At 37.0% G+C, this 13,428-nt stretch overlaps 1 protein-coding gene across 1 annotated transcript; it reads left to right on the top strand.

Moving 5' to 3' along the window:
* Positions 1–704: 704 nt before the first annotated feature.
* LOC100366805 (grpE protein homolog 1, mitochondrial-like) lies at positions 705–13,284 on the top strand. The gene is made up of 4 exons (XM_002734255.4): positions 705–847; positions 7,833–7,968; positions 9,958–10,188; positions 12,512–13,284. Exons 1-4 carry the CDS (start codon positions 759–761, stop codon positions 12,704–12,706), a joined length of 651 nt encoding a protein of 216 aa, XP_002734301.2. The 5' UTR covers positions 705–758; the 3' UTR covers positions 12,707–13,284.
* Positions 13,285–13,428: the final 144 nt, after the last annotated feature.

The raw sequence follows: 13,428 nt of genomic DNA on the forward strand, positions 1-13,428 counted from the left end.
GTTCTAGTGTCGTGTTCGTTCGTAAAGAATGAAAACTGGTTATTGATTTACAGAAAACAAAAATATGGTTATTAATTTCTGCAGCAGAAAACTAGCCTAGAACAAATTTGCAATTACTGTTATCGCATCATCTCTAGGGGATGGGGATGGGCAGTTAAATGACTCCAATAATTGGAATAAATGGAAAATTAGGTTAAGGTCCTATTAATATTAAAGCTTCTATTTCCCGCATCGTTACGAAATGAACTACCAAACCATAATATATTAAAATATGCATTAATAGAAGCAATCGAAATGAATTCAAATTGGAATAAAAGTGTTGAACAAATCTGGAATTCTATGACGTCAGCTGTATAAATAACAACACAAATGAAATAGATGTGCAGTTTCTAAATACCTGAAAGCGACAGTATATAAATGAGCACCAACCCAGAAAACGAGAGAATTGTTATTGTTGCATTTTTAAAGTTGGGGTGCTATATCCTCTGATGATATCAAGTTGCATTAAACTTACCGGGTATTATCCAAAAACCGTTTTCTTCATCCACTATGGCGCTGTAGCTGATTCATTATTTTGTAAATAACAACTACCTTATGGGGATGATGAAGTAAATGGCACAGTAATGGTTTTGAATCAACAGCCATTGTGTGTACATTTTACTTATCAATATTGTTCGTTTCGTTCCTACAAATTCGTCATAGAGGGCGGGCTTTAGATTGATTTCACGTGTTCTGTGTCAGCCGAGGTCATTTCCAACATGGCGGCCATCGGTGCACGAGTTTTTGCACGATCTGCGTTGTATCGGCAGATAACTGCCACCACGTTTACCAGATCACCAACATCAAGGTAAGCAAAGGTTTCTTGTAACGAATTTAGTAAACGTTTTCAGGGTATCGTTTCGGGTTTGGTAATATAATTGCAGAGCTTTCATAAACGTATTTTCTCACTAAATTACATCACTAGCTCTACTACTAGTACTACTACTAGAACGAGATGCAGTTCTGTAGCTCTCTTGGTATTGCTTCAGTCCGTCTCTTTAATCGCCGGTAGTGTTATTTTGTCCATCGTTGGATGTTTGCAAAGCCCTGGAACTAAAGTACAAGAGTATGTGATTTTCGGCCACAATAAAGGTATTTATGGTCGCTAGATTGGCAATAGATGTTTCGACTGATTACACTCATGAAAACTGCAAAAAGCTTCTCTGCCAAAAGTTTGTCGTTGGGTGTCGAAACCCCTGTCTATGTGACTTCTCAGGACTGTGGGCCCGAATGATCAGCGAAAGGAGGCCAACCTACAGAACTGTACTCGGGGCTACTCGAATCCTAACCCTTTCCCTCTAGTGCCCCTTCCCTATTTCAATTGTACATGTATGTACCCCTCTCTGAGTCGCTTCGTTATTTGGAGTGTTAGGATTTGTGCTCAGGTAGGGGTGAGCGGGCCCAAGCTAAAATGTATATGTCCCTGGTTACTAGTTTGGGCAGGGCTCCAGAAGGGGAGTACCTAGACTTTATGCAATTTTTTTTTAATTATGCTAATTTATTCATGATGTAGCAGTTTCTGTGCTCATGAAAGGGGCGATATATTATTTTTGGGGGAAGAGTTAGAAAGGGGGATTAGCAATCCTTAGGGGGTCAATACAAAAGAAGGGACCCATTTGGAGAGCAGCATTGATCCTCGTGTCTGTTGTTGCACGTGACCTGCAGCTGTCAACTGTGTTCGTACTTCGACGACTTCGACTGGCTTCCATGTGAGGTAGTATTCTTGTGTTCTGTTTTTCTGACTTGAGTTCTTTATATACAGAAGTTGCTGTTTATGTTTTTAACGTATATCTTGTAGGAGTGTCCTGTCCGTGATTCAAACTTGCAATTTTGAGTTCCCAGCGCACTGTCTTGTCCACTGTACCACGAGTGTCTTCACACAAATGATAGGATTTAAGTCCTTCTTATAGGATCAATGTTTTCACTAGCATTCAAAAATCGTACTAACCGTACTGGATTCGAACCAGCGATCTCTCACATTGCCTACATTGTACATATCCACTGAACCATATGGGTAGTCATGCAAATGAATGATTTGTTTTCATATTTAGCTTTATTGCAAATTAGTGTTTGCGAAAAAAGACTGGCAGGCATGGGAATTGAACCCGGGTCCTCCTGATCACTGTGTAGACAACTGAACCACAAGACCACAATTATTGACTGGATGTGTTTGCATTTGATAAGACTATATAGTGTGTATATATATATAGAAATACAACATATTTCTATTATTGAGTTACAATTGTCCAAAAAATTGCCAATTTTGTGTTTTTACTTGTGTAAACTATATGTATATGCATGGCATAACCCGTTAGTGTACATCTTGCCAATTGGGTGTTTGCCATTTGCGTTGCCCATACCTGATCCGACCCTAACCCTAATGCCAAAACATGTTCCTGTTAATAATTACGTTGCCCATACCTGACCCGACCCTAACCCTAATGCCAAGACACGTTCCAGTTTATAATTACTCAATAATGATACTCTGTTGTACATGTACACTGTCTGCGGGTAAGTTGCATTGATGTCAACTGATTAAACAAGTCGCGTTTAAGTAATGTCCACTATTAACAAGTGGTTAAATTGTGACAATAAATGTGCGGACAAATATTTTAGACTTATTTTGGTGTAGACAGCTCTCGTTTAATTATTTTACACCATTACAAGTTGTTAAATTGAGAGAATAAATGTATGTACAAATATTTTAGACTTATTTTGGTGTAGACAGCTCTCGTTTGATTAATTCCCACAAGTACAAGTTGTTAAATTGAGAGAATAAAAGTGCGGACAAATATTTTAGACTTATTTTGGTGTAGACAGCTCTCGTTTTAATTATTTTACACCATTACAAGTTGTTAAATTGAGAGAATAAATGTATGGACAAATATTTTAGACTTATTTTGGTGTAGACAGCTCTCGTTTGATTAATTCCCAAAATTACAAGTTGTTAAATTGAGAGAAATTTTGTATGGACAAATATTTTAGACTTATTTTGGTGTAGACAGCTCTCGTTTTAATTATTTTACACCATTACAAGTTGTTAAATTGAGAGAATAAATGTATGGACAAGTATTTGAAACTTATTTTGGTGTAGACAACTCTCATTTAATTAATTCCCACAAGTACAAGTTCTTGAATTGACAGAATGAATGTATGGACAAATATTGACCATTTGTGAGTAAATACCTGTTGTTTAATTAATTTCCACCTCTACAAGGTTGAGAGAATAAATGTGTCGACAAATATTTGATACTTTTTTAGGTGTAAGAACTTGTGTTTAACCAACTTCCAGCATTGCAAGTTGTTAAAATAATGAAATAAATATACTGGTATCATTGAATATTTGATTTAATTGTGAAACTTTCTAACAAAATGTTAACTGCTGGCTTTGAACCCTCAATCAACAATTCCGCAGACACGGTATAAATTCCACAACACCACAGAAGATATTCGTCTGTTGCCTAATTGTTTTCGTAATATAGGGAACGCCATCGACACTTTAACAAAACTTACCTTTACTTGGGTCTTGTCACAATCTGGAAACTGTTGAACAAATTGCGCGTCCAGTTTAAGACGCAAGTTATTTTATTATTTATTCATTCAGTTTTGTATGGTGGAGTTTTGTGAGGTTTACTATTTTTTCGCGACGTCCTTTGTTTACGGTTTGAGAGACTTCAGTTTATTTGATTTACGTTTTTACGGTAGCTCTGAGCGGGACTCTAACCCACTGTCTTTTCAAGCTAATTTTGTTTTATTTTGATGGCACGCTTGTGTACCACGCCACGACGTTGGTCGTTAAGTAGTGTTCATTTTTCTAACTACTCCAGTGTTCCGATGAGTTGAACGGAAAAGCCAAAACGATTGCTGGTTTCTGATTGCTTCGGTTCTGGTGAGTGTGTATCTAGTGTGATTCGAACCCATGTCGTTTGTATTAGGCGTTTTTTTTATTTCCCATGTTGGCTACGCCGTAATATGCAACCACTTCCCCGTTTTATTGTGATTTTGAGAGTGTTTAATGATGTCTTCCTCACCCGTCACGCCATGACCCAGTTTCAACCACACGGCCATTTTGCAACACAGTGCGTGACCCTCGGCGTCACCTGACTGACTATATGAGCGTTCTGTTCAACTGTTAAGCTAGGATTTATTACCGTTATTATCATTATATTGTCACGTGATTTGTTTTACCTTATGTGTAAAGTATTTTTATTGTAATTTGTATATACCAATTCGTATATATCGAGGAAACCCCGCCGATTGAAGGTCATGTATTTCGTGACGTCACCAATTCGTGTGTAGATACGGCTTCTAGATCCGTGCCCTAGTTTGCTTTATTTTTTTAAATATGTGTATAAATATTCTTTTATTAAACATTTTCTTTTGCTTTATTTTATTTTAATTTATTATTTATTTCACAGTCCCTCTATACCCGGTCTTAAAACGCTTCGCAGACTATTGTCCCAGGGCTGGTTACAGGGCTTGGATAATAAGCCACAAAACTGAGCGTACACTAACTTTAGCACTGCGATCACAAATTTCAAACAGAACAGAACATGCATGTATTACCGTGATTTGTCAAAATATGAACTTCTGAGAAAAAACTAACCACATCACCAAAAGGTTAATGTACAAATCTATTCACATTGAAAACAAATATTATGGTTAAACGTAGTTTTCATACTATAAAATGGGCTAATCCGCTGACTCGTGTTGAGTAAGTTAGTAAATCAAAAAGAAAATGGCGTTCGTAAATAAATTCTCATCGGGGCGAAAAAAATGGGCTGCCTACTCAATTTCTGGCAGTGCTAAAGAATTGATACTGCAGGATCTTATTCTTAGAGACACGATGTCACCAGCATTGTAAACTACATCCCAAATATATGTTTGTAAACAAAAATAATGACATGAAAATTCAAATGACAATGAATCGGCAAGAGGCAATCTTTATTTTGAACAGAAAAAGTGATGCGTAAATATGATACGTATACTGTATATAATATAATAAAACAAGCACAATGAACCGATCCACCAACTACAACTGGGTTCAAGCTATTCAATAAAAAACATTGATCTTTCTAAAACACATGACGAATAGAAGGGCCCAACCGGTCAAGGTTGTTAGAAGTGTTCCAAGTTGCGATCCCTGACTGAGTCCCTCAAATTTAAGTGCGATATTCAAGAATAATAATGTCAATATGCCACTATAGAATAACTTGCAGGCTAAAGAATTGTGTTGAGCTTCTAAATTTATATAAAGTATCAAAATATATGTTTTTTTCGGTTGTAAAAACTAGAACATGTAGGGAACAATGAATCGTTCGTTTCAATAGAATGCTCTGATATCAAGATACTATGCTTCGCGGAAAGCCATACCCAGCGCAGTCTGAGCACATCGGGTAATTCACACCTTAGACAATAGCTGTTTCCTGACCAGGGATAGAGGTTTATTTGCTGGTAGTTTTTTAAGAGTTTTGGTAATCTCAAAAACTCGCAAGGAATCTGACCTAATGGCCATTCATGTATAAATTCCTGTTCAAATCTTGTACAAGCTACAGCCAAGCACAGCTACTTTTTTATATTGAACAATGGCGTACTCACTGGTGAAACTAATTAATAAACATTACAATGTTCAAGAAAAAAGATTGTGTTCGTGGCATGGGTTTCACTTGGAAGACGATCATCTCAATGAAAAGTTGGCCAGAGAAAATGCCCGGAAAAGGTGGTTGGATACTAGGGTCAATTTTACAATTGCCTTAAAGACTAAAATTCATATTCTGTTGTCTATTCGCTACAGCTGCCAGATCGTTATTCACTACTGAAACGGACAATTTATTTATTTTATTAATTTTTACTGATGTGTTCTTCATCGTATTTTCTTGCACAAAAGTTGCACAAAACAGACATGACATGTACACTGCCTTCTAGACTGTCATTGCTCTGGGGATCTAAATTGGGAAATATGTGGGGGGGGGGGATGCTGCTACGAACACAAAAACATAACTGCATTTTTTAATTTGTTTGATACAAAAATTTAGTCCTCGTTCGAATGCCATTAGAAAACAGGGTCTTGTGGATTGACCTCTGTTCGTGCGTGTGTGTGTCCATAACTATATCTTGGACATGCCTGGACCGATTAAATTCAAACATCATTTTTTTGTTCAGATTAGATTCAAAATGACCTACTGCTGGCAATTTTGTTTTAATGAATCCGGTTGTGGAGCCACATCGCTGACATGCTTTGACTGATTATGTTCAAATTTTACATATTTATTATACATGTAGCCCCTGTTACATCATGCCATAGATACATGTATACAATAATAATAATTAATAAATTCTGTTCCACAGCAATATCTCTCAATATGGACAAGTACTCGTTTGACGATCAGATACAAGATGACTGTCAATCATTTTAATGTTAAAACAAATCATTATAATCAATCATTATAATGTTTCAAAATTTTCACGCTACCATCATGTCGAAAAATATTAGTCTTCCTATACATATTTTGCCCACCAATTCATGTATACTCAGTAAATTAACTTGCATAAACCATTGATGGAAAATTATATTTTTTATTTACAAAAGTGATTCCAAGGCATTTTACAATAATCTATGTCATTATATTGAATATTTTTTTTCATTTTCAACAAATGTGTACACTTCCTCCTGCATCTTTGCCAGCCAAGGTTCATTTATTCAGTCATCGCTTCAACTTTACACCAAACACTGAGCATAATTAACGAGAATGTAATAAAAAAATGAGTAAATCAAAATAATCAGAACACTGTAAACAGCTATAGTAAGCAATACAACAATTAAATCCCAAACTGATTTGACCCCAACCGATTTAAGTTGTATAACGATCCAATCATCAACAAAACCCATCTCCAGGGCAAGCAACTGCAAAAAGTAACCAGTGTTCGGTCAAACCAGTGTAAACAAATTGTCACTCCTGGAATTATCATAGAAACCATTTAAGCCACAATATAATCATAAAAAACATAGATGATGATGTTTGTTGCATTTAACAATGATAAATCTGTATACCTGAGTGGAAGCAGAAACATTTCACATGAAAACATATTATATCGAATTTAGTATATCTAAAACTGTTTAACGTTAAAATGCGAATACCGTACCATTTTAAAAAAGGCTGGTGACCTGCAATTGTTATTGTTATTGATATCGGAGCAGCTATCTATCACAACAAATTCAAACACTTATTTTTTCTTCACTGATATCCACAATATTTTTATGTTTTGTAAAACTTGTAAGAGAAGTAATTAAAAGTATCATAAATTCAATAAAGAATAAAATAAATATTGTGATGATGTTAATTATAAATCAAAACTATTCAGACTAAAGCTGAGTCCTTACTAACATTGTGTAAACTTTTCATGGCTATTCATTGAATACGTTTATCTGTGGAATTACTTCGGACAGCAATTCTCTATATTCAAGCTTCTAACACATTCATTTATTGAGAAAATACAAATATGATCACGTATTTGTGTGATATTCGTACTGAATCTAAACTAATGGTTTTCCATTCATGATTTCTTTTTTGAGTTTCGCCTGGCACAGATTTTTATGAAATTTTGCCATATTGTTATATTGTTGTTAAATCTATGAGCAATATTCTTAGATCAATAAGTGCCTATAATCCTTGAGATGGAATGGCACATAGAAAATAATATATACATGTAGAAATAGTAGGTATATTGGACGAGAACTATGCTTATTGACTACCATCTCAAACAGTTCTGAATATCTGTACTTTTCCTTTCAGTGTGAGATTTCTCACAACAGATGTTAAAGAAAATGTGAGTGAAAATAAAGACTCTATGAAAGATGAAGTCAGTCAAGCAGAAAAACAACTACAAGAAGAAAAGTCAAAGTTACAAAAACAGTTAGATGAGTTGACAGTAAGTATTTTAACAAGAGGTATAATAATGTATTCATTTAATATAAAATAAATGATGCGATTCTGGTAACCCTAGATTTTACATGCAAACCATGGCCATTAAGATGAACTGTACTGTCTGAGTGAATACTTTGCGGTATCCTTGTGATGACCCTTTGATGGTACGGGCAAGGTATATTGTTGTCGTCGTCGTCGTTAATAATTGTTATTGTGTGCATAATAACTTTACTAATTCTATTCCAAACTTTATCAAACTTGGTCACCTTATTCATCAGTATAAAGTCTTCCCTGAGTTTGAACAACAGATGTCCTGTATGAAAATATCATGCAAAAATTGAGAAAATCTGATACAATATTTTGACTGTTTCTACTTGACTGATCACTGGTGATACACATCAAAGGTCACTGATTTCAGTGGAAATATGCATTGTTGTATGTGTTCAATGAAGCAAATGATTTATCTTGTAATAATATCCTTGGTAATGTATCTCAGAATCCCCATACTGGGTTTCAAAACCAAATCATGGAGAGATTGCACAGTCTGATACACATTTGCAAACCTACCAATAAAATCTTTACAGAAAACAAGATGTCAGAAAATCAATATAAGCACTGCTATGAACTGGGTGCCAAACTTTGATCAAGATCTGAAGCTAATAGAAAATCTGTTTAGTCAAAAGTTATCAAATCAAAAACAATACATAAAAAATACATTAAAAGCAAAACATTTCATCCACATTTTAAAAAGAAAATTATTCTAAAATATATGTATTCTGTATTTGACAAACAGTTCATTCGACAAATGAAAACTCACAGGAATATGTTTCAGCTATTAGAACAGAATGATAGAGTTTTTATAATACTAGTTTAAAAACACACTTCAGAGATTGCAGTGTTTGAAGATGTAGTTTCTCAGGAGGCAACAGTACTGTTGACTTCTCCCTCCACTGGACACCAACTATTTAAGTTGATTTGCATACAAAGCAAAGCTTGCAACATGATAGCTGTTCATAAAGGGTGTTTTTTTTACTTTTCATATAATACAGTAGTCACACAATGAGGCAGTTCATATTTGTCTCAGTGAATCATTCATTTTTGACACCTGTACAAAATACTTGGACTAAAGCCAGCTAAATTTTTCTGTTATCTTGCATGTTTTATGAATCTATTCACATCTAAATGCAGCACTTTTTTTTGCAATGAGACATTTGTTTTTATTCTAAATATCTCAATTACTTTCAATAAAGCTGGAAATTATGTTCCTTAAAATAATTAAACAAATAAGGCACCAATGTTTTTGTAAGATATTTACATCTTTTAAGGACATTCGGTAGACTGATTCCCCACTGTTGGTTCAACCTCAAAACTTGTTTGTATTCAAAATTAATTATGACAATGCATATTTATATTGAAACAAACTATGATAAAGGGAATTATATTATATAACAAGGGGCAAGGTCACCAGAGTTCAACTATGTTATTAAACCATGCTTGGTGCTCTCCTAAACATAGTAATGTAAGAGAGCTATCCACAGTACCAGTCACAGTAGCATAGTACCAAGCCTTGTCTGGATGCTGGAAATAGCTCTCCTAATCGTAGTCAAGTGAGTGATCAGACAAGCTATTCTATTCAAAGAGTGATAATTAGCTGTTAATTTACAGAGGTATTATAAGTGTGTGGAGTGAGCACTCTTCTCTAATGGCATTCCTTGTTGTACATCTTCCTGATTAAATCCTTCGGTGTATCAAACTCTAGTCTTTGATGTAATCATAATTTACATTACTACAAAATTACAGTATGCTGTGATTAAATGATAATAATAATGATAAAATATTCTATATACCCTATATTTATGAAGATATTACATAACTAAATAATGCACCAACACAAATTCCATAGAACTGCTGTTTCATCTTACATGTATGCAATACAAATGGTAAATCCAGCAAATGTTATAGTTACATCTATTTTGAATTTTCTGTTCCATAGGATAAATACAAGAGGGCATTGGCTGAGACTGAAAATGTGAGGAATCGAAATAAAAAACAACTGGAGGATATTCGTCTTTATGCTATTCAAGGTTTCTGTAAGGATTTGTTAGAAATAGCTGACATACTGGGTCAAGCCACAGAAAGTGTGCAGAAATCTGAGCTTGACAGCAGCCCTTCATTTAAGTCTCTCTTTGAAGGATTAAAAATGACAGAGTCTCAGTTACTCAAGGTGAGTGATTGACAACATAAAACATTACAATAATAATTGATGATGTGTTCATAGAGAACTGAATGTAAAGATGTGTCGGGTGAAACAACTATACTGTCGAGTGGAAAACCTATAATGTCGGGTGAAACAACTATACTGTCGAGTGGAAAACCTATACTGTCGGGTGAAACAACTATACTGTCAGGTGGAAAATACCTAAAACAGTTGGGTGGAGCACTGATACTGTCGAGTGGAACACCTATACTGTCGAGTGGAACACCTATACTGTAGAGTGGAACACCTATTCTGTCTGGTGGAACGCCTATTCTGTCGGGTGGAACACCTATTCTGTCGGGTGGAACACCTATTCTGTCGGGTGGAACACCTATTCTGTTGGGTGGAACACCTATTCTGTCGGGTGGAACACCTATACTGTCGGGTGGAACACCTATACTGTCGGGTGGAACACCTATACTGTCGGGTGGAACACCTATACTGTCGGGTGGAACACCTATTCTGTCGGGTGGAACACCTATTCTGTCTGGTGAAACACCTATTCTGTCTGGTGGAACACCTATTGTGTCTGGTGGAACACCCGTACCGTCAATTGGAACACCTATTCTGTCGGGTGGAACACCAATACCATCGAAGGAACACCTATTCTGTCAGGTGGAACACCTATTCTGCGAGGTGGGACACCTATTCTGCCAGGTGGAACAGCTACACTGTCAAGTGGAACACCTATTTTGTCACTTGGAACAGCTATACTCAGGTGGAACACTTACAGCATCAAGTGGAACACCTATTTTGTCACTTGGAATACCTATACTGTCAGGTGTAATGTAGTTTTATAGCAAATTGACTCTCCGTATTTGCTCTAGGTGTGTTTACGGTAAAATAAGTTATATTATAGTAACCCAGCTTACAATGTGTTTAAGAGGTGTGCTTATACAGCAAATACAGTATGTATTATCTCACTCAGTTTCTCACTACTTTTTACTCACTTGGTTTGCTCACATCCTCCTTTACTCGCTCAGTTTGCTGACGTCCTCCTTTACTCGCTCAGTTTGCTCACGTCCTCCTTTACTCGCCAAGTTTGCTCACTTTCTCCTTTACTCGCTCAGTTTGCTCACTTCCTCCTTTATTTCCTCTTTTACTCGCTCAGTTTGCTCACATCCTCTTTTACTCGCTCAGTTTGCTCACTTCCTCCTTTACTCCCTCAGTTTGCTCACATCCTCTTTTACTCACTCAGTTTGCTCACTTCCTCCTTTACTCCCTCAGTTTGCTCACGTGCTCCTTTACTCCCTCAGTTTCCTCACGTCCTCCTTTACTCCCTCAGTTTGCTCACGTCCTCCTTTACTCCCTCAGTTTCCTCACGTCCTCCTTTACTCCCTCAGTTTGCTCACGTGCTCCTTTACTCCCTCAGTTTGCTCACGTCCTCCTTTACTCCCTCAGTTTGCTCACGTGCTCCTTTACTCCCTCAGTTTGCTCACGTGCTCCTTTACTCCCTCAGTTTGCTCACGTGCTCCTTTACTCCCTCAGTTTGCTCACGTGCTCCTTTACTCCCTCAGTTTGCTCACGTGCTCCTTTACTCCCTCAGTTTGCTCATGTTCTCCTTTACTCCCTCAGTTTGCTCACGTCCTCCTTTACTCCCTCAGTTTGCTCACGTTCTCCTTTACTCCCTCAGTTTGCTCACGTCCTCCTTTACTCCCTCAGTTTGCTCACGTCCTCCTTTACTCCCTCAGTTTGCTCACGTCCTCCTTTACTCCCTCAGTTTGCTCGCATGCTCCTTTACTCGCTCAGTTTGCTCGCGTGCTCCTTTACTCGCTCAGTTTGCTCACGTCCTCCTTTACTCCCTCAGTTTGCTCACGTCCTCCTTTACTCCCTCAGTTTGCTCGCGTGCTCCTTTACTCGCTCAGTTTGCTCGCGTGCTCCTTTACTCCCTCAGTTTGCTCACGTCCTCCTTTACTCGCTCAGTTTGCTCACGTCCTCCTTTACTCCCTCAGTTTGCTCGCGTGCTCCTTTACTCGCTAAGTTTGCTCACATGCTCCTTTACTCCCTCAGTTTGCTCACGTCCTCCTTTACTCGCTCAGTTTGCTCGCGTGCTCCTTTACTCCCTCAGTTTGCTCGCGTGCTCCTTTACTCCCTCAGTTTGCTCACGTCCTCCTTTACTCGCTCAGTTTGCTCACTTCCTTTTTACTGATTCAGTTTACTTGCTTCCTCCTTTACTTAAGTTTGCACATTACAGATCTGTTCACTTCCTGTACAAAGGACAGAAGTTAACGTGTTTTTTTTCACTAAAGAACGTTGATAAGATGAAATAACCTATTAATTTTCCTTTCAGGTTTTCTCAAGACATGGACTTACCAAAATTGAACCGCTCGGTGAAAAATTTAACCCTAATCTACACGAAGCTTTGTTTGAACTTCCTGTACCAGATAAGACACCAGGAACTGTTGCCGTGGTTTCCAAAATAGGATACAAATTACATGACCGGACAGTACGACCAGCAATTGTTGGAGTTGCCAAGGCCCCTTAGCTAGTAGACAATTAGATGAGGAATGAAAGCATAATAACCCTATGTTACTTTTACATTTTGCCAACCCCAAATTCTGTTGTACTGTGTACAGTGGAGAAAAACATACAAGACATATATGTATAGCATAAAGAAATGTACCATCCCATCAATGTGATTTTTAAAGATAGCTGTATGTCGACACTATCCTTCCTCTTCTTTTCCCACTCATTTTGCCTGGAACATGCAGTAGTGATATTACAGTTTTCTGCCAAGACATCACTAGATCCAGTGCCAGACATGGCTGGCATAAACAGATGTATGTAGTTTCATCTTGCTTGAACCAGTGTTCTACAATTGATATGACATATTGCAATTTATTTTGTAAACTGGTATTCCCTTTTTTTTGTTATTGAAACAGAAACTCTCAGTACATGTACCTACAAAATGTGAATAACCCAGTGTTACATGTATAGGGGTGTATTAATTACTTTTTCTGTACGTACTTATGTACGTGGTCTGCCTTATTACCATACACCATTTTGTACAGTTGCTGTGGTATTCAGTGTAGCATAGCAAAATAAAACACTTCTAGTGATGGGTGTCACGTGTCATGAAATAACATACGGTACTCCACAACATTTGTAGCATGTTACTGTCATTGGGAACAATGTCACACACAAAAAATAAGTGGGAGTGGATTGTAGTTTTCAAACCTGAAAAGTTTCTTTCTGACAAAATTGATT

The sequence above is a fragment of the Saccoglossus kowalevskii genome, chromosome 10, assembly GCF_978046115.1.
Source record: "Saccoglossus kowalevskii chromosome 10, keSacKowa6.1, whole genome shotgun sequence".
NCBI classification, from domain to species: Eukaryota; Metazoa; Hemichordata; class Enteropneusta; family Harrimaniidae; genus Saccoglossus; species Saccoglossus kowalevskii.